The 23,319-nt window shown below is 45.2% G+C and overlaps 1 protein-coding gene across 1 annotated transcript; it reads right to left on the bottom strand.

Moving 5' to 3' along the window:
- Window positions 1–9,626: 9,626 nt before the first annotated feature.
- On the bottom strand, window positions 9,627–15,598 carry LOC125517110. Its single transcript, XM_048682299.1, has 4 exons — window positions 15,583–15,598; window positions 13,776–14,897; window positions 12,236–12,335; window positions 9,627–9,833 (listed from the first exon to the last, which is right to left on the bottom strand). The coding sequence occupies exons 1-3, from the start codon at window positions 15,596–15,598 to the stop codon at window positions 12,283–12,285; spliced, it is 1,191 nt and encodes a 396-aa protein (XP_048538256.1). The 3' UTR covers window positions 9,627–9,833; window positions 12,236–12,282.
- Between the last annotated feature and the right edge of the window lie 7,721 nt (window positions 15,599–23,319).

The raw sequence follows: 23,319 nt of genomic DNA, 5'->3' as shown, positions 1-23,319 counted from the left end.
TGATCAAGTTGATCGTCTCTTAGCCGTGTGCGGTGCCCCCCTCCACCATAGTCCACCTCGATAATACTGTAGCGGTGCTTAGGCGAAGCCCTGCGTTGGTAGAACATCAAAATCGTCACCACGTCGTCGTGCTGACGAAACTCTCCCTCAACACTCAGCTGGATCGGAGTTCGAGGGATGTCATCGGGCTGAATGTGTGCTGAACTCGGAGGTGTCGTGCATTCGGTACTTGATCGGTCGGATCGTGAAGACGTACAACTACATCAACCGCGTTGTGCTAACGCTTCCGCTTTCGGTCTACGAGGGTACATGGACAACACTCTCCCCTCTCGTTGCCATGCATCACCATGATCTTGCGTGTGCGTAGGAAAATTTTGAAATTACTACGTTCCCCAACAGGTATCGCTCGACGACTTGGTGGAGCATGCGATATTTGTTGGACTGAATCACTCGGCGTGCTTACCCTCTAAGAAATTCCCTGGTTTGAGACCGAAATGCATCTATTTCTCAGCTCCCTGGGTGACAGAGACGTTTGATTTAGTTGCCCGTTGTCGTGGATGGGGAGGTGTAAGGTCATATGACATGGAAACAAGGGTCTTCGAGCATGCTTTTCCCTTTGAAGGGATGCCTAAAAGTTCAAGAATTCATGTTCCTTGAGAGGTCTGGATCACACCAAATATGTAATACTTCTGCAAATACAAGGGATTGTAGATTCTATACCAAACACATCGACACCATGATGAGAAATCAAGACATCTTCATAGTTCATAGAGATGATGTGGCTCCACTATGCAGAGATACATATGAAGCTACAGTCTGAATTGCAAAATGAAGTTCACTAGGGTACTTTTTTTTGAGGCAACGTCACAAGGCTTTATTAATTCGTCACAATGTTTACAGGGACGAAAGGTAGGTTCCCGGGATGGCCTAACCAGACACGGCGGCCACCACCGAGAGATAAAGCATGCCTCGCTAAGTTGTGAGCTTCATAATTGGAGCTCCTAAACTCATGTTTAAAATTACAAAACTCAAAAACTGAAGAGTGAGCTATTATTTCATGTACAATTGCACCGTAGCTCGCAAGATTGTCCTTCTATAAGTCTTCCACGACCACTTTGCAATCCGATGCAACTTCAACCCGCCTCAAATATAGATCATCTGCCAGTGCCAAGGCTTCTCTAATGGCTAGAGCTTCGAGGGTCGGTGGGTCTACAATGTTGCTGAAGCCACAAGTCGATGCGCCAATGAACATGCCTTCATGATTTCTACAAATCACTCCAATTGAGCTGAACCCTTGCCTGGACACAGCCGCATCAACGTTTATCTTGGCGTTCCCCGCTGACGAGGCCAACCACTCCCTTGTGTTCACGTGTCTCTGCGTCGTGACAACCGGGATTTTGGCATTGATCACCTGCAACTCCCCCAAGTAGCTAGATATGAAACTGTCGACCGAGTGAGGAGATTGGAAGATACTCTCATGAATGGCCTTCCTCCTGACTCCCCATATTGCCCAAAGAAACACCACCAAACGATCAAAATGCTCTTTTGTTAATATTTCATGTATATCAAAGAGCCAATCCTTCGGGTTCTCCTCTCCTCGTTCTATCATGTGTTGCACCAAATCCTCCGGAGCCAACGCCCATATACTCGCAGACATAGGACATGTAATCAGTGCATGCTTCCATGTGTCCACGGCTCCACAGAGTAAGCAAGAGTTTTCAGTTGACATATGAAGGTGATGCAAAACGGTCCCAGTTGGCATAGATTGTCGGGCCAATCGCCATAGAAACATCCTGAGTTTCGAGGGTACTTGGATATGCCAAATCATGGACCAGTTGTTGGTCTCACTGAACTCATATGAGGTGCCTCCCTCCTCATGCAACCATGCTTCCCTGTCGTGCTTAGTCTTGAGAATCATGTGATAGGCAGACCGAACACTGAATCTCCCCCTAGGGTCATGATGCCACGCCCAAAAATCATCAACACGACGCGTGCACAAAGGGATCTTGAGAATTGCCTCGGCGTCGAAGGTAGTGAAAACCGTTCGGACCAGGCCCTCATTCCAGCTAGCCAATGTGACATCAATGAGTTGTGATACTCTGTCCGGTGGATTTTGGACGAGAGCTGTTATAGGGCGCTTGTAATTGTCTCGCGGTATCTAGTTGTGTTGCCAAATGTTAGTGGATGCACCATCTCCTATTCTGTGCACCAAACCTTGTGATAATATGTCACGCCCGTCCAGTATCGCCCTCCATATCTGTGATGGGTGGGCTCCTAGCTCAGCCTGAAGTAGAGAGCCATTCGGAAAATATACTGCCTTGAGAATCTGAGCGCTGAGAGATGTACTGTCTGTGAGTGTACGCCATGCCTGCCTTGCTAACAATGCAAGATTGAAGATTTCCAAGTCACTAAACCCCAATCCTCCTAAGTGCTTCGGCAAAGTCATGGTATCCCATGCTACCCAGCTCGGCTTCCTCTTCCCTTGTTTTGAGCCCCACCAGAACTGACGAATGATCGATGTGATGCTATCACAAAGACCTCTTGGCAGACGGAAACATGCCATCGAGTAGACTGGGATCGCTTGTGCAACCAATTTAATCAAAATTTCCTTGCCAGCTGCAGATAATAACTTCTCCATCCAACCTTTAATCTTTTCCCAGACACTGTCTCGGAGATATTTGAACGTACCATTCTTCGAGTGACCAACATCTGTTGGCATACCCAGGTAGCGCTCACTCAATAATTCATTCTGGGCCTGCAAATTGTTCTTTATAGTCTCTCTCAACTGTGTCGGGCATCCCTTACTGAAGAAAATCGAAGATTTATCATTGTTAATCCTCTGCCCCGAAGCGTTACAGTAAATATCAAGTAGGTTTGACACCTGAACTGATCCTTCCCCACTAGTTTTGAATAGCAACAAGCTATCATCTGCAAACAGGAGATGGTTAACGGTAGGAGCCGTAGGAGCCACCTGAATACCTGTCGAAGACAACTGAGAACTTGATTTAAGGAGGCACGAGAGGCCCTCTGTTGCGATCAAGAACAAACAGGGGGATATCGGGTCTCCTTGTCGGATACCTCGTGTAGGCTTGAAAGATTCTAGCCTTTCTCCATTGAAGCACACAGAAAATGAAACTGAGGAAATCATGCGCATGACAATATCTATCCAGTGACCATCAAAACCCAATTTTGTCATGATACCTCGCAAATAGTCCCACTCTAATCTGTCATACGCCTTCATCATATCCAGTTTTAAAGCACAGACGTTGTTGGACTTTGATCTGGACCTCTTCATGAAGTGCAAACATTCATATGCGCAAATGATGTTATCAGTGATGAGCCTTCCGGGGACAAAAGCAGATTGCTCCTCCGATATTATGTCAGGTAATATCACTTTCAATCTATTGGCTATCACTTTTGAGGCTATTTTATACAAAACATTGCACAGGCTTATAGGACGAAATTGAGCAAGCACCGTAGGAGTAGTTACCTTTGGGATTAATACAAGCACGGTGTCATTGATGGATTCTGGGCTCTCCTCACCGCTTACAATTCTCAGCACTATGTTTGTTACCTCATCACCACAAACGTCCCAATGTCTCTGATAGAAGTGGGCAGGAAAACCGTCAGGCCCCGGCGCTTTGGTTGGGAACATTTGGAACAGAGCAGTCTTGACTTCCTACTTAGTGTATGGAGCACATAGTTCCATGTTCATTGCTGCTGTCACCTTGCGTGGCACGTGATTTAATACAGCGTCCATGTTTTGCACCCCCTCGGAGAGATACAAAGACTGATAAAAATCGTGAGCCAACGCCTTTAGCTCTCCAGGATCGGATATCTCCACTCCCAATGAATTCTGAAGCACCTTGATCATATTTTTCTTCCTCCTGAGACTGGCTCGCAGATGAAAAAAAATTGTGTTTTTGTCTCCCGCTGAAAGCCACTCAATTCTCGCCCTCTGACGCCACATAATTTCTTCTCTATGATACATCTCGATCAACCTCTCGTTGATCTTAAGCTCTGCATGTGAGGGGCCTGTCCTCAAGGGATCGTTCTTTAGTTCATCCAAAGATTTCTTCAAAGATTTTATCTCTTTTCTCACACTTCCAAACGTGTCACGGCTCCACCTTCCCAGGTCGCTTGCAAGGTTCTATAGTTTCTGACGCAGCTCATCCACTGTCGAGCATGGCGGGCTTGCACCCCATCCCTGGTTTATTACATCTCGAAAACTGTCATGTCTCTCCCACATTGTTTCATATCTAAAAGGACAATTGACTCGATCGTTGGTCCCGGCATCCGGATTCAGCAGCAATGGAGAGTGATCCGAAGTGACTCCCGTCAAGTGTGTTACCGATGCCAAGGGAAATGTTGACAGCCAATCAAAATTCACTAGAGCTCGGTCAAGTCTACATCGTGTGTAAGTTCCTCCCATTACTTTCTTCTCGAAGGTCCAAAAATTACCTTTGTAGCCTAAGTCGAGCAGCATGCAAACATCTAAAACATCACGAAAAGCTTGGATTTGAGCATTACTCCGCTGTCCAATACCATGATGTTCATCTGGACGCAAAACTTCGTTGAAATCACCCAAACAGAGCCAAGGAAGGGTGCTCAAAGTACTGACGTTTTTCAGAGTTGTCCAGGTTTGATGCCTCAAGTGTGTCTGCGCCTCCCCGTATACACATGTCATCCTCCACTGCTCTTTGCCTGGTTCCTCGACGGATACATCTAGATGATAATCAGAATAACCAAGAATTTCAACATTTATTAAATTGTTCCAAAACAAACCTATTCCTCCACTTCTTCCTCTACTGATCACAGCATAAGCGCTATCAAAACCCAACGTGCCAGCTAATGCTTCTACCCTACCACTTTCCAACTGTGTTTCAACAATGCATAAAAGGGTAGGGGCAAATTGCCTCGCGAAATCACGAAGATCTCAAACTGTCGCGGCTTTGCCCGCACCGCGACAGTTCCAACAGAAAATATTCATTGGGCTCGGCAGCGCCCCTCGAAGGAGCCCGCCAATGAAGAGACGATCCTGCCAAGACCGGCACTGTTTTCCAAATCATCCTCCCCTGCATCTGTACTCATCTTGGTCCTCTTTTGGTCCTGTTTACTGCTCGGACTAGCTGGAACCGTTGAGGGAGCTGGAAGCGAGAGCATCGCTCCCTGGCTTGTGTCGCTCGTTGCATTGTTCCCCGGCTGTATCACATGTTGTGTTTGGGCCGGCGCTCTCTTTCTGTTATTGTCTGCATCATTCATAACCGTATCTGACGCACTGCCAAAACCCTCTTTCCCGTCGCCGCCCTTATCATGATCATAGCGCGGCTCGGTTGCACGACCAGCACGACCTCCTCTCCGGCCGCCTCTACGGCCTCGACCACCTCCCGGCCCCTGTCCGGTTCTGAAAACCCAAGAAGCACGCAAATCTTTGAAAACCAAGGATGACGGAGGGTGGATTCCATTGCCATGTTCTTTGAACTGATGTCCAAGCATACCACAAACCGCACACCAATCGGGAGTTTCTCATATTTTAGCCTATATATTTGACGCTTCCCATCCCTTATCATCGACACAACATTCTTCAGCGGCTTGTCGACATTGATCCTGATCCATACACGATGGAAATTGCCCGTGAAATCTTGTGACTGTGGCTCGGCATATAAGACTTCTCCGACTTTTGCTGCTAAAGATGGCACAAGATGAGCGTATAAGGGTGGTACATCATGGATCTGCAACCAAATCTCAATTGTATCCAACAAAACCGTTGATGGTTTAGCCAATCCATCATACGGTTTGATAATAACAGCATCCCCTCGAAAGTGCCATGGACCATCACGTGTTACTCTCTCCCAATCACCCAAGCAAGAGAACTGCACCGTGTATAGATTATCTTCCAAAGGCTTGAACTGCACCTCCTGAGCAAGATCCCAAGCGGCCCTCATGTTTTTGAAAAACCAATATTGGCTATAGGTCTTTGGCGAGTGAACCCTAGTGAGAGCAATCCACTGTGCCGCCTCTACCGGGGCCTCTTTTTCATCAAACACCACGTCATCTAGATCCTCCTCCCGAAGACCTAGTTCCTTCATCAGTGCCGTCACATCATCCGGATCCGTAGGTCCTGAACGCAACCCCGATGCTCCGTCTGACGCCATTACTCCTCGAACCCTAACCCGATCAACAATGAAACCGGGCCTCTGCAGGAACCCTAGGCACCTCCCACTCCCCCGCCCCACCCAGGACCGAAGAGACTAGCAGCTCTCGATCGTCAGAGGAGGACCAGGGAGGAGTACGGGGGCAGGGAAGGCAAAGTCTCAACGGCGGCGATCGGAATCGCCCCGAGAGGAAGAAACCCTGGCTACAGCAGGGAAACCCTGCTGCTTCCAACTGTTCTTTTTTTTTGCGGGCAAATCAGAGAGCTTTATTCAGATAAACGCATTCCCCGGACAGTCAGCCAGAAGGCTGGTCATAAGGAAGCTAGGGGATTCAGCAAGCCAAGTTTCGGTCACATTCAAAGTGCACGCATGTTTTGCACAAAGATGTGCCGGCACATTAGCTGCCCTGTGTACATGATCAATATCAAAGGAAGTGAAAAAACTAATAAGCTCTCCTATTTCTAACAAGATCGGAGCCACAATAGAACGGGAATTGTGGCGAGTTTTCCATAGCGTCACCAGCTCCAAACAGTCAACCTCTATTATCACATGCCGGAAGCCTCGAAGTGTAGCAAAAAGAACTCCTTCTCGCAGCGAAAAGGCCTAAATGATGAGGGGATCAGACACCCCTAAATATGGTTTACTCCATGCTCCCAGAAACGCATTAGACGAACGGGCGACTCTACCTGCACCCCCTCGTCCTTCTGCCAAATTCAGCGCTCCATCTGTATTGATTTTAACAACACCCACATCAGGTGGACACCATCCAAAGCCCGGCAGGACCAAAGCCTCCTTCCTAGGAAGCTGTAACAAAGCTATCGCTTCTTTTGTTGCTCGCATGGTTGAGACTGGATCCCGTCCTATCTCCCATGTTTAATCCGATTTCTGGAATGCCATATAGACCACATAATAGTTGTGATCTTAGCCCGGTCATCCACAGTGAAAATTGGGCCACATGTGATATCACGTGCCCATGAATCCTGAGAGAGGTTTGGTAGTCGGAGATTGAACCATGCACATGCCTCCTCCCAGAATGGACGAGCATGTGGGCAGGAGATGAGAGCATGTTGCAGGTCTTCTTCCCCAGACCCACACACTTTGCAGCTACTGATATCTGCAATATGATGATACTTGAGCGTACTTTCATCAGGCAAAATCCCCCTAAGCACTCTCCACCAGAACACTCTAACTTTTGGAATCACATTTAGTTTCCATAGGGCTTTCCACATCTGCTTATCAGTCTCTGAGGTCTCGGTAGCCGTCCCTTCTTCCAGAGCGAAACGCTCTTTCTGAGTCACTAGAGCACGGTACGCCGTCTTAACAGTGTAGTTACCCGATCTGTCAAACGCCCACGCAGGGAAATCATGTCCCCCTCCTTGCCGAATTGGTATGTTCAAAATGGCAGCCGCATTGGAGGCAACAAAAATATCCTGAATCAATTCCTGTCGCCACGTCCAGTTAGCCGTGTCTATCAAATCAGACACCTTCTCTACACCTGTGTTTACTGGTCTTGAGATAGGAGTCATAGTGATCGTACCTGGAATCCACTTATCAGTCCACACTGATATGGTAGAGCCATCTCCTACACGTGTAATCAAACCAACTTTAAGGGCATCTCTTCCCGCAATAATGGCTCTCCAAGTAGCCGAAGCCGTCTTTGGTGTCGTTGCTTGCATGAAATCAGAATCTGGGAAATATCGCCCCTTTAGAACTCTTGCACACACAGAGTTTGGATTTGTTAAAAAACGCCATCCGTGTTTGCCCAACATTGCAAGATTGAACTGCTGCAAATCTCTGAACCCCATACCCCCATTACACTTGGGTGTAGCTAACTCTTTCCAAGAAACCCAGTGCATCGATCTTTTGTCAAGTGAACTACTCCAAAAATATTTCGCCATGGGAGAAGTTAAACTCTTTCGAACCTTCTTGTTCAACAAAAAAGTACTCATTGGGTACGTCGGAATAGCTTGTATGACTGATTTCAGAAGTGTCTCGCGTCCAGCACATGCTAAGAGCTTCTCCGACCACCCTTGGATTTTACCACGAGCTCTCTCTCCCAAATGATCAAAAGTCCCGCTTGTGATGCGCCCCACAGCAGTGGGCAAACCCAAATACTTCTCGCTGAAAGCCTCCACTTGAATATTCAAAGAAGCCTTCATCGCAATCTTAACAGAATCAGGTGTGTTAGTAGAAAAGAAAATGGAACTTTTGTCACAATTAACACGCTGACATGAAGCGTCACCGTATATTCTCAGAATCTCATTCAATCTTAGAGCACTTTCATCCTTTGCATTAATGAAAATCAAACTATCATCTGCAGACAGCAAATGAGTGACCCAAGGAGATCGATAGCTAACACGCAATCCCCGGTCAACAGTACCTCCATTGTAGCTCTTGAGCAATGAGGAAAAACCTTCCCCGCAAAGCAGGAATAAATAAGGCGAAATAGGATCGCCTTGTCGAAGTCCTTTGGTAGGAGTGAAGCACGGCAGGAGCTCACCATTTACCCGGACAGAGAAATGTACAGAGGTCACACACTTCATAATTAGCCTGACGAAAATCATGCTGAAACCAAGTTTGATTAGTATAGCTTCCAAGTAATGCCACTCGACACGATCGTAGGCCTTCATCATATCTAGCTTGACTGCGCAAGAGTAATTTTTTCCCTTCTTCCTCCTCTTCATAGTGTGCACACTTTCATATGCCACTAGGACATTATCAGTGATCAGGCGACCGGGAACAATCACTAGGGTACTAATGCATAGTGCATCTGACCTCCATATTGCAAAATACATACACCTCGATAGGGCCTTGAAATTTTGGGTCGGACCAATCTCCCAATGGGTGACATCGACCCAATGGACCCAATAGGTAACGGCTGAATGTACAAATTGGATGCTCCATGCTTCTGCTTAAGATATCTCTTGGATGTAAGTAATTAAACGAGTCATGCATGCACGTCAAGAATCAGTTGGTGTGGTATAGAATTTGTATTCTCAGCTCTGAATCCGCATCAGAGCTGAAAGTTAACTATGTATCTCTGAATGTTTCAGACTTGACCTGTCCTTACAACCAAGTCAAATGGGAAGCTACATCTACATATAGGAAGCATTTAAAGATCAAATCAAATCAGAGCTGAATGTTAACAAACAACAATTTCATAACAAGCTACCAATATGCTTTCATCTTGATCCGTGTGCATGATCAGATTGTGGTGTGTAATGCGACCGTGTGTAATGTAACTGGGCTTCACCTGGGCCGAGCACTGCAATTTTTATCCCGGAATCTAAAAAATAAAGGCGGTTATCAATGTGCAGAAGCTAATCCATATGACTAAAATAGTTCAAACATAACATAACTCATCTGATTCCACGTGTCTGAAGAAAGAAAGCAGAATAACTGAACGTTCATTACTGAGACTGAGAAGCGGATAAAAATTCAGCACACACACATGGGACATCACGGGTCTAATTCATCCAAGCAAGTCACTGTGTCTTCATGCCAATTAACTAACTTTTACAGAAAATACATTACATGCGTGAATTAACATGATGTTCAGATTACATTATAGTCATGAGCGAACAAAATGTTCAAATTAATTCCTACAAGTCCACTACAGCGAACCTACAGCAAACAAGCCGTCTGCATCTCAGCCACCAGAACGGTAACTCCAGGTACCTGCAGAGCAACCAACATCATCAGCCAAACACCGAGACCAATATGTAAATTTTTATTGAAGCTGCTACAGCGGACAAAAGCCGGCCTAAAACATTTTCACTTCCATAAAACAAGATTGAGATACAACACAGTAGCTACAGCACGTAGCACCCAACATACACAAGTGACAGGGAACAACAGAGGAACAACCAGAAACGAGCTACGACAAGCAGCGAACACCAAGAATTTAGCACCCATCACCACTGGGCAGATCGCGAAGAGCGGGAACCACCATCACAAATAGAGGGAACCAGAGCACTATGCAATGCAACAAAACCTCAGGCGCCTTCAAAGGGCACTAAACACCAAGACCTCACCACCGCCATGAGACCCCAAGAGATAGGTCAACCATCAGCACCACGATGACCAAGGCATCGGTCGCCGCCACAGATCATTCCACCGCACAAGAGAAGGATCTGAGGCTTTCGCCCAGAGCACAGGAAAGGGCGGGCAACGGTAGCTCCCCAATGACGCCTCCATGAAGGGAAGCGGCTCCCGAAGGCGTCACCATCGACGTTGCCGACGAGGTTGGCACTAGGCTTTCGCCTGAGGCATCCCAGGCCCAGTCATCTCACAACTTTGGTATGACTTAGGTAGTTAGCATTCCTTAATTATCACTGTGGAACTAGTGCCAAAAGCACAAAGCTGAATCTTCTCAGCATTACTGGACAAAACCAACAATAGAAATTGCGAACATCAATAAGACAGTGGTTTGTTGAAAATAAATAAGTAATTTTGTACTGGTATGCCTTCTATTGTTAACATATCCTCAAGTTTCTTGCTTTGACTAAAGGAGAAGCTACATGATCAGTGGCCTTGGAGTCAAACACTGAACAGCCTACCTTATGAGATAGTTTGAAACATTATGTTATGATGTGCATGTGGATATGACTGACTATGAGGAGCTCATGTAATAGTAAACAGAAACATTTGATTTTTATCTGATTGGCATATATGTTGATACTACTTTGGTCCAAAACTCCAAATAGAAGTCCATTTTTATAAGACTATGCACAGCATAAAAGGCAAAACTTTAACCATTAGTCTTGATGATAATATGATATAAAACATGAAGAAGTGCAATTTTGTTGAAAGCACTTTTGGTGATGAATCTAGCCATGTAATTTTTATATCATGTGTTCAATAAAATTTATTAAGCACCTGTGGTAACTAAAACAGAAGAAATCAGACTGCACATAAACCATGTAATAATCTGTTTGGATTAGACAAGCTATATTGTAGGCTAATGGCCAAATGACCAATTACGTGTGTGCAGCTAGACAGACAAACTAATACTCCCTCCGTCCCAAAATAAGTGTCTCAACCTTACAAAGTTGTACTAAGGTTGAGACACTTATTTTGGGATGGAGGGAGTATATGTTGAGAAAATATTTAAGCAAGCAGGCTAAATAGCATAATTGTCCATAAGAAATTAGTAATGCAGGAAAAACGACAAATAGTAGTATAAGATCTAATGAGGACATACTCTTGGAGTATTGTGACAGTCTAAAATGTAGCACTAGGCATTATAACATTCCTAAATGAGCAGCAAGGTTAAATGGCATAGCTATAAGCCTGCATAACCAAAGGAATTCAAAACCAAATGCTAAGAGATTTTTAGTTATCAATAAACTGTGTAGATGGATAATATATAAATCAAAACTGAGGACTTGATAGATCCATGAACACATAAAGAATTTAAAAATCAAAAGGTAATGTACCAACCAGTAAAAGTAAGACCAGAAAATGTTGAAGAAGCATAGTACTACTCCCTCCGTCCGAAAATACTTGTCATCAAAATGGATAAAAAGAGATGTATCTAAAACTAATATATGTCTAGATACATCCCCTTCTATTCATTTTGATGACAACTATTTCTGGACGGAGGGAGTACTACTTAGCATTGCATTCTCATCTATGAGGAGGCACGAACACAGCAATAAGGAATGGGAAAGGGAAAGGGTCCCAAGTCAACTGTCATCTGGGAAGCTAGAGGGAGATAAGCGCTTGCATTATCAGAAGGAACTAGAGAACTAAGGATGAAGTAAACCCGCAACAAGGCAGTATGATAGAAGGGAGGGCAAGCTAAAAAGCAAATCCAGTAGCTGGGTAAAGGCACATTACGAAGCGGATGGAAAGCTGCTGGGGAAGGGATGAGGAAGCAGCACATACAGAAGAGATCCAGGAAGCAGACTGCCATGAGAGCATGACAGGAGGTAGCCAGGTGAGGAACGGTTTAGTAAAGCCTCGTATGGAGAATCTTGGGAGTCCTCTCTTTACATTTGGTACTTGTAGAAGTAGCATCTTTTACAACAAAAGTAACATTTCAGATACATCAACTTACATGCAGAAGATAAGCTTACCTGATCAACCAATATATCATGATAGTGTATCTGATCAGCCAGTCACCTTAAGCATTGTTCAAAAGTTCAGCTCGACCATGTTCACCTCCAACATCTGTTTCTAGAAGGATAATAAGTCAAATAACCAATTATATTCCAAAAGAAAACGAGTAGATATGAGAAGACATCAAGGAGATATTCAGATAAACCTATGGGTGTAATTTTAGAAAGGAAAAAAAAATTGGGTTAAACAACATTAGGAATGGGTAGACAAAACCACACTTCTGGTCAACTTCGAGGAATATCCCTCAAAACAGCATTATATTCATAAATAACATAAAAATGAAGAACATGCAGCCTCAGACAATTGGCTAATCAGAAAAGATAAGTTATCTAGAATTACTCATTTCACGCCATATCAAACATAACAGATATGCTCATACTAATACATCCTAGCAACAGAAGTGATCATGAAAATTCAGATTAAGATTATATTAGTAAATGAATCTAGGCTGAAAATATGAAATGAACTCTTTTTTTTTTAAATGCTGGTGCCAATGGACTTGCCACTCACAGCAGGACTCGCCTCCAAGTGATAAAATCCTCAATTGTTTCGTAAATTTGAAAACAAGTCATTATTATTGATTTACAAACATTAGAAGATTAGCAGGGATAACAATATTCAATGACGAAACTGTACGTAGCATTAAGCTTCCAACTGCATGTATTAAGCTATATACATTTGACATTCCTAAATTTGAAACCCTTTCATTTTTGTGGATTTACAAATATTAGAAGATCAGCAGGGTTAACAATATTGAATGACCGAACTGTAACTAGCATTAAGCTTCCAACTGCATGTATTAAGCTATATACATTTGACATTCTAGTTTTCATGTCGTTATCTTCAACTTCCAGCTGTTATGTAGTATCTCATCGTGAGGGGAAAAAACTGCACTGCAGCTATGCACTACCACTACCATATAATGTTCTTGCATATGTGAATAGGCAGGCAAAAATGACATTTAGTTCAATTATTATACGGATAATTTTCAACTTGGTGTTACCTGTTTTATTCTATGGATCTTCATATGCTAAAATTGCAAACAGAAAGCCTGCTAGACTTAAAATCCAATGATAGTAACAATTGTACAATAGTAGTAGTAATAATAATAGTGTCAGAATATTCGAAAGAATGTTGCTACTTTTTCTCGACAAAGAAGGAATCCCCAATCCCCCTCAGCTTCAATCACAATAATCACGCCACACTAGAACAATGATAACCTGCCACCTGGCTACATAAAAACTGGTGACATGTAGTACTGTACTAGATACCGCTGACAAATACTTTGTCCAACTCAGAAGCATTACATAGAATGCCACCACAGAACAATAGCGCTACATAATGAAGAGATCATGAAGCAGAAATATAAATAACCGATATGACACTACTTAGAATTATTAGCTTAGTACCAAAGGATGTGAACAACATTCCATCAACCAATTATCCAAAAAATAACCTGTTTTTGTCATGCCCACATTGTGAAAGGCATGCTATTACCTGCAGTATACACACTTTCAAATGGATGGTAGTGAGATTTTCTTTTGGTTTCAGATAGCTTTTTGAACTGCAATGAGTGAAGCTGGAGTGCAAAGAGGCCGATAAATGTCCCCAGGAACACCATCCTGTTTTCCTCAGCAAACCCAAGTATCATAATGCTGCCCTTCTCTGGATTAAGGGAAAGTAGCTTGTCCAATTCAATAGTTTTTTCCAGCCCCCATGAGGCAACACCGTCGAAATGAATCTTCCGCTTCCATAATTGCAGGGTGAAGTCTGTCAGCATGAGGAAACCCAGCCCACCACTATCTGCCCTTATAACCGTGATGTGACCTTCATACTTATACACATCCTCGGGCATCCGTATTACAGCCAGACTCTGCCTCTGAAGATCAAATTCAAGGATGCTTGATGAATCATCAGTAAGAGTCCAGTAAAGAGAGTCCCCGAGAAGCATTGCGGGCGCTTCCATAATTGTGATGCCAAATAAGTAGATATGAAGGTTTGACTGGGAGTCGAGGTCGGACGGAATGGGTGTCGAGATGAGGTTACCCCACGCGCCGGTCTCCGACGAGTAAAAGCAGGCGAGCGCTGCTTGTCGACGATGCAGATCGAGTCTGCGTGTTGCTACACAGACCACCTGGAAGTGATGGGTGTCTCCCGCAGCACGAAGCACCGCCCCGTTGATCAGCACCACCTCTTCCGTGTCGAATAGCGCGGGGATGGCTAGGTGGTACTGGTCGCCGGTGATGGTGTCCCACACGAGGAATCGGTGGTGCCGCGTCTTGTCGGCGATGAGCACGAGGCCATGGCGGCAGTTGAGTAGCTTAAAGCCGTTATAGTGGCCGGACTGGAAAGAGAGGCGGCCAGGAGGGACACGGTTGGGGGCCTTGAGAGCAGGTAGAAAGGAGATACCGTGAGGTTCTTGGACGAAGCAACCGAGGAGGGGAGGGCTGCGGCGGTGGTGGATCTGGAAGCGGCGGAGGAAGCCGGGGTCGGAGACGAGGCGGCGCCAACGCTTGCAGACGAGGGAGGCGCGGGGGGGGGAGGAGGGCTGCGGCGGGAGGCGGAGGAGGATCTCGGGGAGTAGGTTTTCGTCATCCAGCGGCGGCTGCTCATCTCGCCCTAGTCACTGACGCGATGGGGGATCTGGTGAAATAAAGAGCAGGCCGTGTAACAGAGAAGAAGAAGTCGTCAAGGGCCCAGAACTGGGCTGGACACAAAAGCCCACGTTGGGTGCTAATTTATGATTTCGAGCCCAGTAGCCGAACGTATAAAAAAACACCTCTTAAACTGGTTTCGGAGGGCTGTTTTGCAGACGGCAAATAATTTCTTTGATTCTTTTGTTGCTGCCTCTCACCACATAATTGCTTCTTTCTTCGCCCATTTTCTCTTGTTATATGTTTCTTCTTATGACATAGAGGAAAGAAGAATCGTTCTGATGACTGTTATCCTCATAGTGTCCAATTTGCAGTGCAACAACACACAATGAGAAATGAAGTTATGATTGTTGGAAATTATATAGGCTATCCTCTAGTTTCTTTGTTTTTCTGTGGTACCGTTCACAATGCATAATAAGGCTAGTGAGCATGGACATATTTACAGACTCTATTTTTAGGGTTTTTTTTAATATTATTACCATCAGTTCTCGAAAAATTCTTATGATTCCTGAGCAATGTCACCAACCACAATCAGGCACGCCAGTTTTCAAGTCTAGCACATATGTGTAAGTCATATATTCCATGATAAGATTGTATGTATAAGATCAATTTTCAATGTAATCATGTGGTCAACAGTCTGCAAAACAAACCCAACTCTTTCGCCATGTGCTATCTTAGGAAAAACATTGCATCTATAAAACATTTCAGTAGACTCGACCATAATAAATTCCTCTATTTGTATTCCAGCATAGTCGTCCTTAACACATGAAGTATTACTTCCTCGAGTGAAACTCCACATCAACGACTCCCCTTCACATACATCAATAATAAGAATAATTCCACATTGAGTTAAGTGAGAAGGCTAGTATTCTTTTACCAGCATTGTTGAATATTGAGCGATGTTTTAAATAGCACTTTGTAGCATTTGGAGGGGCATGTGTGTTATAGGACAATTTAGCGCATAAACGCTTCCGCCACTATTTGTCATACTCACTATTTACATCTTTGACATTGGGAAAATATATTGGTGGAGTTGGCCTGGAACCGTTGTTAGGGTTTCAAGTGACAAAGAGAGTGCATGGAGCGATTTCTAATCTCCCATGATGCGTTTTTTTTCTTGCCCATGTATTCCATCGTTGCTCTCATCCTTCAATCGTGTTTGATTTGCCACTTGCGTGGTGAACCGGGGGCAGGGGGTCTAGAGATCTTTCCCACCATTGGAGCGTTGAATGGAAAGAAGGTTTAGGGTTTGGAGAGATAGGTGAAGATGATGAGTTCCTGTAATCCAGGAAAGAAGAAAGAGAGGGTAGATAAGGTAGTAATAATGAATCTGACCGAGAGGGGGAGCCAAAATTGGTCGTGGATGACATAGAAGGGGAGGGTTCCAAGTTGTGTGATGATTCAAAAAGTTATGTATTGAAGAGTGATGCATGTCAACACAAGGGCAATCCAATGGGCTTGTTTTTAGCTCAGTGGGTGAGAACATGTTTGTTGCCAATCTAGAGACAAAACATGATAGATATTGCATCTACATCTAGGAAGGAGGTACATGGACTATATGCAAGCATGTTGTGGAGATAGAGGTATTTGATTTTGTTCGAAGCCTCATAACCAGAAGTTCGAGAGACCTCGGTGTAATTTATATTTTGTTTGATCTGTTATTCGCTTCTGGTATACTTTTATATTATTTTAACACAGTAAAATTGCATATGCTCACATACACGCACATACAATTTTTACTTTTGATACATTTTTATAATATATTCTTGTCCTTTACACGAAAGAAAGAAAATATTGTTGGAGTGAGGCCTTTTGGTTCTAGGGCCCCATGGAGCTTGAGATTTTCAAAAGTTCAAAAAAAAATCAACTTTTTAAGTTAAAAAAAACTGAAAAAATACACAAGTACTTATAGATGTATACTAGACGTGTGTAAAATTTCATTATGAAATACATTTTGATGTAAGTTTATAAAAAAATCACGTCCTATTATAGTGAATAGTACTACATGTGCTAGAAATACATGGTTTTGTTATTTTTTGCAGCTCGCACATAAATGTATTCGCCACGAGACTTTATAGACAAGTGGTATACATCTATAGGTATGTGTGTATTTGTTTTTCACAATTTTTTGAAACCTAAAAGTTTGACTTTTTCTTTGAAATTTTGAAATTTCAGGTTCCATGGAGCTCCAGATCCATTCACAATTTCTGATATTCACTACCGGACTCGCGCTCTATGCCGACGGCCTGACGTCAGCCGTCGGCATAGTATAGCCGTCGGCAGTGTTTTTCGTCTGACGGCAACGGACGGCGCCGTCAAAAGCGCCGACGAATCACGCAACGCCACGTCGCAGAGCTATGCCGACGGCAATGCCGTCGGCATACCTCTGCCACGTGGCAACCCCTGGTACTCCTGGTGGCAGGGCTATGCCTACAGCAAAGCGCCTTCCGTGAAGGGGGTCACATTCCGGAGCCGCGTGTCGTTTGTTTGCACCTGACAGCACACTTCCAGACATGTAAGAGGACCTGGCGCAAGATTTGATGGCATAGCTAGCCCCCAAAGGCCCCCCGACCACACTCGTAGACATGCGAAGAACAATCCATGGTGGGGGATTTTTTCACATACTCCTGCATCTTACAAAAATATAAGAAATTGCCACACATATTATATCATATGTGTCTCACTGTGTAAAAATCTCATGAATTGATTACGCTTCAAGTGTTCAGGAATATTTATGCAACGCCAAAACCGCAGAAGGATTACTTCGAGCTTCAAGTGTTCAGGAATATTCATGCAACGCCAAAACTGCAGAAGGATTACTTCGATTGCATCGCCGTTCATGAGGGCAAACCTCACACCGGAGCCGCGTATTGCCTCTTTAGACATGGCACACATCTTTTCGACATGTATGAGGACTCGTCGCGATGCTCTGGTGGCATTGTCCCCCACCAAGGCCCCCGGTCAGCCGAACCCTGGACAAGTTGACCCGGAAATCTACGCCTTTGACTTTCACCGGACGAGCTTTGACCAATGGACGTTTTCACCTGGTTGTGATAGGTCGGCCCATAGGAACACTTGAGAACAAGGTCTGGGACAAACCCACCATAAGATTCCCTTCGTGTCAACCCGACATGGCCGTTTCCTCCCTCCAAGTGACAACGGCATCGGCGTCCATGAAGGGTCACACTCCTGAGCCAGTTGCCTTTGCACCCGCCACCACAATCCTTGAAACAGTCTGATGAAGCAAACATGATTTAAGTTTGTTCAAATTTGAAACATAGTATAGCACATAATCCTTTCAAGATTCTGATAAAAAACCATATGAATTTCGTCAAAATCAATCCAAGTATCAATTACTTATGATTTTAATAAAGCAGAAGGACCTATATGCAAAAGTACAGGAGGCCACATTTCTAACATACTCAAAAACAAAAACAAACTGGATATTCATAATCTATGGAAAATTCTACCCTAAATCGATGTATAATTTGTGTATGTTTAAGTTTAGATAAGTTAGATTTAAATTAAACAAAATTTAACTTAAAAAATAAAAATAATTTAAAATAAAAACAAATAATATCTATGCCTACGGCCATGCCGTAGGCATAGTTCTCGGCCAGGGGCTGCCAGGAGGTGCCACGTGGCGGGGCTATGCCTACGGCAAGGCCGTAGGCATAGATGGAAAACTATGCCTACGGCTTTGCCGTCGGCATAGATCTGCCACGTGGCAGCTCCTAGTTAAAAAATAGATAATATCTATGCTGACGGCCGCCGTCAAGGCCGTCGGCATAGATTTGACGGCGTCAGCCCGCCGTTTGTCCCTGGGCCACCAGGGCCACATCTATGCCGACAGCCTAACTATGCCTACGGCCACCGTAGGCATAGATCGATATATGCCGACGGCCTAACTATGCCTACGGCTGCCGTAGGCATAGATGGAGGTATGCCGTCGGCTTCTCTATGCCGACGGCTTTTCCCAGGCCGTCTGCGTAGCTCGAGTTATGCCGACGGCCTCGACAAAAAGCCGTCGGCATAGATAAGGCCGTAGGCATATAGGGTTATTCCGGTAGTGATTGCTGTTTGTTTTATCCACCTAAGGCTACGGGCTTGCAACAAGCGTGTGCGCGCAGCTTCCACACTTTTACTCTAGCTGTTCAGTCACTTCAGCCGTTATTACTAGCCACCTCTGACTCTTCTCCGTTCTCACACTCCGCCGCCGCATTTGACCAACCCATCCATCGCCCCCCGCGCAGAGGCAGCACAAGCACACCGCCGGCCGTAATCGATCGAGGCGAGGGACGACGGCGAAGCAACCCGGCCGTCGGTAACGCCGCCGCACCCCTGGTTATCAAGCAAGGTACGTTCGCCGCGTCCATCACGCTTAAAGTCTGCTCTGTATTTGGGCTGTCCGCCGGCCGGCCACCGTGCCCAAAACCCTAGTTCGATTGCATTCCAGTGCCACTTTATTCTAATCCAACGTAGTAGGATGGATTCGGCCGATTTCTGGCTGGAGGATCTAATAGTCTCGCCTGACGCCCGAGAAGATCCGTCCAGCACCACCACGCCGCCCGCCGTCCCTCGCGACGGGCTCGGCCTCGATTTCGAGCTCTTGCCGGCAGGCAATGGCGCCCGATCCCCTCCCGCGGCGGTCACGTCCAGGATATCCGTGCAGAGGTTCTGCGCCGCCGTGGCCCGATTCGACGGCTTCAAGACGAGGCTGGCAACGGAGACCGGGCTCGGCGGCATGCTGCACCTCAAGCCGCTGCCCAAGCTGAACCTCAAGTTCAGCGCCTTCCTGATGGAGAGGGTCGACGTCGACGACCGGTCCATCCGGATCGACGACGAGACCTCCATCAACTTCTCCCCTCAGGACGTCAGAAACGTCTTCGGACTGCCGTGTGGGGCCAGGACCATATAACCAAACCCAGTCCGTCTGTCAGAGGCCTGCAAGGAATTCAGGCGCGCGGCGGCGGAGGTCGGCGGCAAGGGCACGCATAGCCTCAAGGCGGTGGAGGCCATTCTACTGAGAGAGCTGAGCGAGGCATCGGCGACGCAGGTCGAGATCGATTGCTTCAAGATCGCGTATGTGGTTTTCACGGTTGGGCATGTGCTGTGCCCTTCCTCCAAGTATGATTACACCAGCATTGACTACTGGCAAGCGCTGTGTGACATTTCGACCATCGCCGAGTTCAACTGGTGCGAATATGTCCTCCAGCACCTCATGCCGGCCGTCGAGAAGCTCAAGGCCGACATGGAAAGAGGGTACTCCCCGATTCACCTTGCAGGCTGCCATCTCTTCCTTCAGGTAGCTGGCCTCTGTTTTAATTTACAACAAATTGCAATTGTGTTCTTACTGTAATGTAATGCCTACTAAGCATTTCACTGGTTGCTTTTTTTTTCATGGATAGCAGATTTTTGTCCTGGATAACATGGACCTAGGCGCCGTCACCCTTCGGCAACATGCTTTTCCAAGAATTTCCCTGTTTGACTGTGCCACGCTGAGGAAGATGATTGGCATACTGACCACAGGTGTCACCGGGGACAAGTCTTTCTTCTTAGCCCGTGTGAGCATTTAATCTGAAACTAACATGATACCCCAATGCATATATAATCTTGTCACTATAATTATGACATGATTGCCCCAAAAGATGCTCCAAAAACACTCCGAGTGTTACTGATATCACAATTACCCCAGCAGGGTCTACGCCGCGATGATGTTGGATATACTGTCAGCAATGCTGGACGCATCGCAAGAGCCCGTGCCCACAATGAGAAGCACCCATTTATTTCCAGTGATCAAGAGCAAACTCCAGATCCAGAGCAGTATCCAAGCTCTGCAGAAGAATTCGCGGAACATGTACGCAGGCTATATCCAGAGATGGTAAGATCAGCACACTCCCACCTCTCCATTGTCTCTGCTGTTTGCTTATTACCAGCACTTGTCGATCCACATTTTATTTTATCAACTGTCGCTGCACTTGGGAATTTGTGTTCATCAGGACGCTGAGGCGGTATGCACGCTGTTGAGGGAGTGCAATGCTCGCATGTGTGCCCACATGGACGAAATGGAGCAGAAATGCCAAGTTGAAAGGCTTGATTTTGCGGATAAACTGATGAGGCTTGTCTCCAAGAGTAGATGCACATGCAAGCCATCTAATTAAGTATCACACAAGGTCTGTTTATTTCTTTTAACTAGATGATGCCCCGCGCGTTGCTGCGGGACATTGGTGTGGGATATCTTTACTTTTTCTAAGCATGTTAGCATGAAATGTCAGATGAAACACAAATTAACAGCTGGTAATTGTTAGTAACTGAAATTATTATTATATAACAACAAATCCCGTAGTTTTTCATGTCTGGCAAGCATGGCGAGCTACATTCATAATTTGGCTACATATCAATATATCATCAGATAGAACTCTATAAAACAAATAAGCATATGCAGTTTTTTTGCTAGCTCAAAAGATTATATGTACATCTTGGCTAACATAGACGCTCAGGTATACATGCGCCCTTGCTTCAAGCTTTTTCTCTAAAAGTGAAACTTACCAAATAAAAATGTCAGATAAAGATGGAACAATAAGGGAATGGATAAAAATTGAAAGATGGGTATAGGAGAGAAGAGATACAACCACAGAATTAGGAGGGGAAAACTTAGGATCAACTCGCTTAGTAGTGTATTCAGAAGATGGCATCCCACATGGAAAAATGATTCTTCTGCAAGAAGTTTACGTTCTCCTTTAACAGGGTAACAGATGACAGAATTGTGCATTAAGCCTAATAGGCAAGAATTTTCATGAGATAATATCAGTAACAAATTGACAGAGAATGGAAATCATATTATCTTGGCACAAACCTCAAGACCGTAGTTGGTCCAACAACACAGTATTGGACATTGTTGCTGCTTAAAACATCAAGAATGTTTATCCTACAAAAATTCATTGCATACCTTCTTGTGTAAGCTGTCATATCGAGCAGTTCCTAGACGTTCCAGTAATCTACATATCAAACATAGAGTATTTGCCGCAAGATAATAAAAAATCTATAAATTATGCACTAACAATAATATATCAAGAAAAACATATGCAGAAAAGCAACCTAAAAAAATTATAATAGTAGAGTCGAGATAGGGCACGGACCTACCGGATCGTACCATGACCATCGGGCATTCAATCATGTCATGCTTGGCAACCTGCAGATAGGAAACGTCAATGTTTTAAGGTCATCTGACCATCGTACCATGACCTTCGTGGGCTGGGAGTCATTCAGATCGCTGCCACTCAATGCAGCCTGCAGATAGGAAACGTCGATGTTTTAAGGTCCCGCGAAAAACTAATTGAAACTTTGATCATAGCATACAGATAATCTCCATACATATAGCATAGCAGCAGCGGAGGCTTTCCTAATTGGTAATCAAATACAGTAGGAAAAATGTAAACAGAAGCAGGTGGCCCAAAGGATAGAATCGAAGGGTGGCCTCTCCTTTGGCTTGGCAAATTTAAGGAAGAAAATGAAGGGCTCGCGGTGCTGTTGGTATATCATGTTGCGCCGCAAAAAGAGACAAACAGGGGGGGCGGGGGGGGGGGGGGGGGGGGGCGACTGCAAACCCTAGATCAGATCCGATCGGGCCAGGCATGGCCTGATGGAGGGGGGGAGAGAGGTGACTTACCTGTAGAGAATCACGAGTACTCTAAGCTGAACTGCGCTCCAGGTTGCCCTCAAAGATGTTGGTGAGCTTGTTGATGCGGCTGAACTGCGGCTCCGCCCATCCTCTACATCGATCACCTTGCGATCTTGCCGCGCCATCGCCACCGTAGCCGCCGGTTCTACCCCTGACGGTGGCCGCAAACCCTAGATGAAGCTGCATTCTGCTGCGTCCGTTCCCGCATGGGGTTTTGTATCGTTGGGGAGAAACGGATGGGGAATGAGAGACGGCGAGGGATTCATTCTGCACGGACGTTCCCACTCGAGGACGACGGTTCGCTTTTGCACACTTTCGCTTCCATGGGGTCGAGGGAGGAGGAGTCAACCCGAGGGGCGTGACCGCGTGAAGCACCGGGATCAATTCGAGCTGCAGATCTGAGCCATCGTAGTGAATCAAATGGCCGAAAATAATTATGGTGACGTGGATGCATGAGAGCGCAGAGAATTCAAATAGTGGGGGCTCCTATTTAGATATAGTAGATTTCGGCACTCCCAGCGAACCAATTCATTCGGCATGCATGCAAGATGTCTCCAGCACTCATCTCCACGCTAGAACCGAAGACCACAATAATGCCGCTGTCCTCACAAAGTCACAATATCTGCTACTCCCTCTTTTCCTAAATATAAGTCTTTTTAGAAGATTTCAATATAGATTACATATGAAGCGAAATAGGTGAATCTCA

Source organism: Triticum urartu, chromosome 6 (genome assembly GCF_003073215.2).
Source record: "Triticum urartu cultivar G1812 chromosome 6, Tu2.1, whole genome shotgun sequence".
In the NCBI taxonomy this organism is placed as follows: domain Eukaryota; kingdom Viridiplantae; phylum Streptophyta; class Magnoliopsida; order Poales; family Poaceae; genus Triticum; species Triticum urartu.
The sequence above is the reverse complement of the archived record's forward strand: the minus strand, read 5'-3'. Positions and strand labels throughout refer to the sequence as shown.

What these genes read in the sequence shown, in the direction of transcription:
- LOC125517110 (XM_048682299.1), bottom strand. An exon ending in TGAAAGTGTGTATACTGCAG is followed by an intron (nt 12,336 to 13,775) that starts GTAATAGCATGC and finishes TTATCCTTCTAG; the next exon opens with AAACAGATGTTGGAGGTGAA.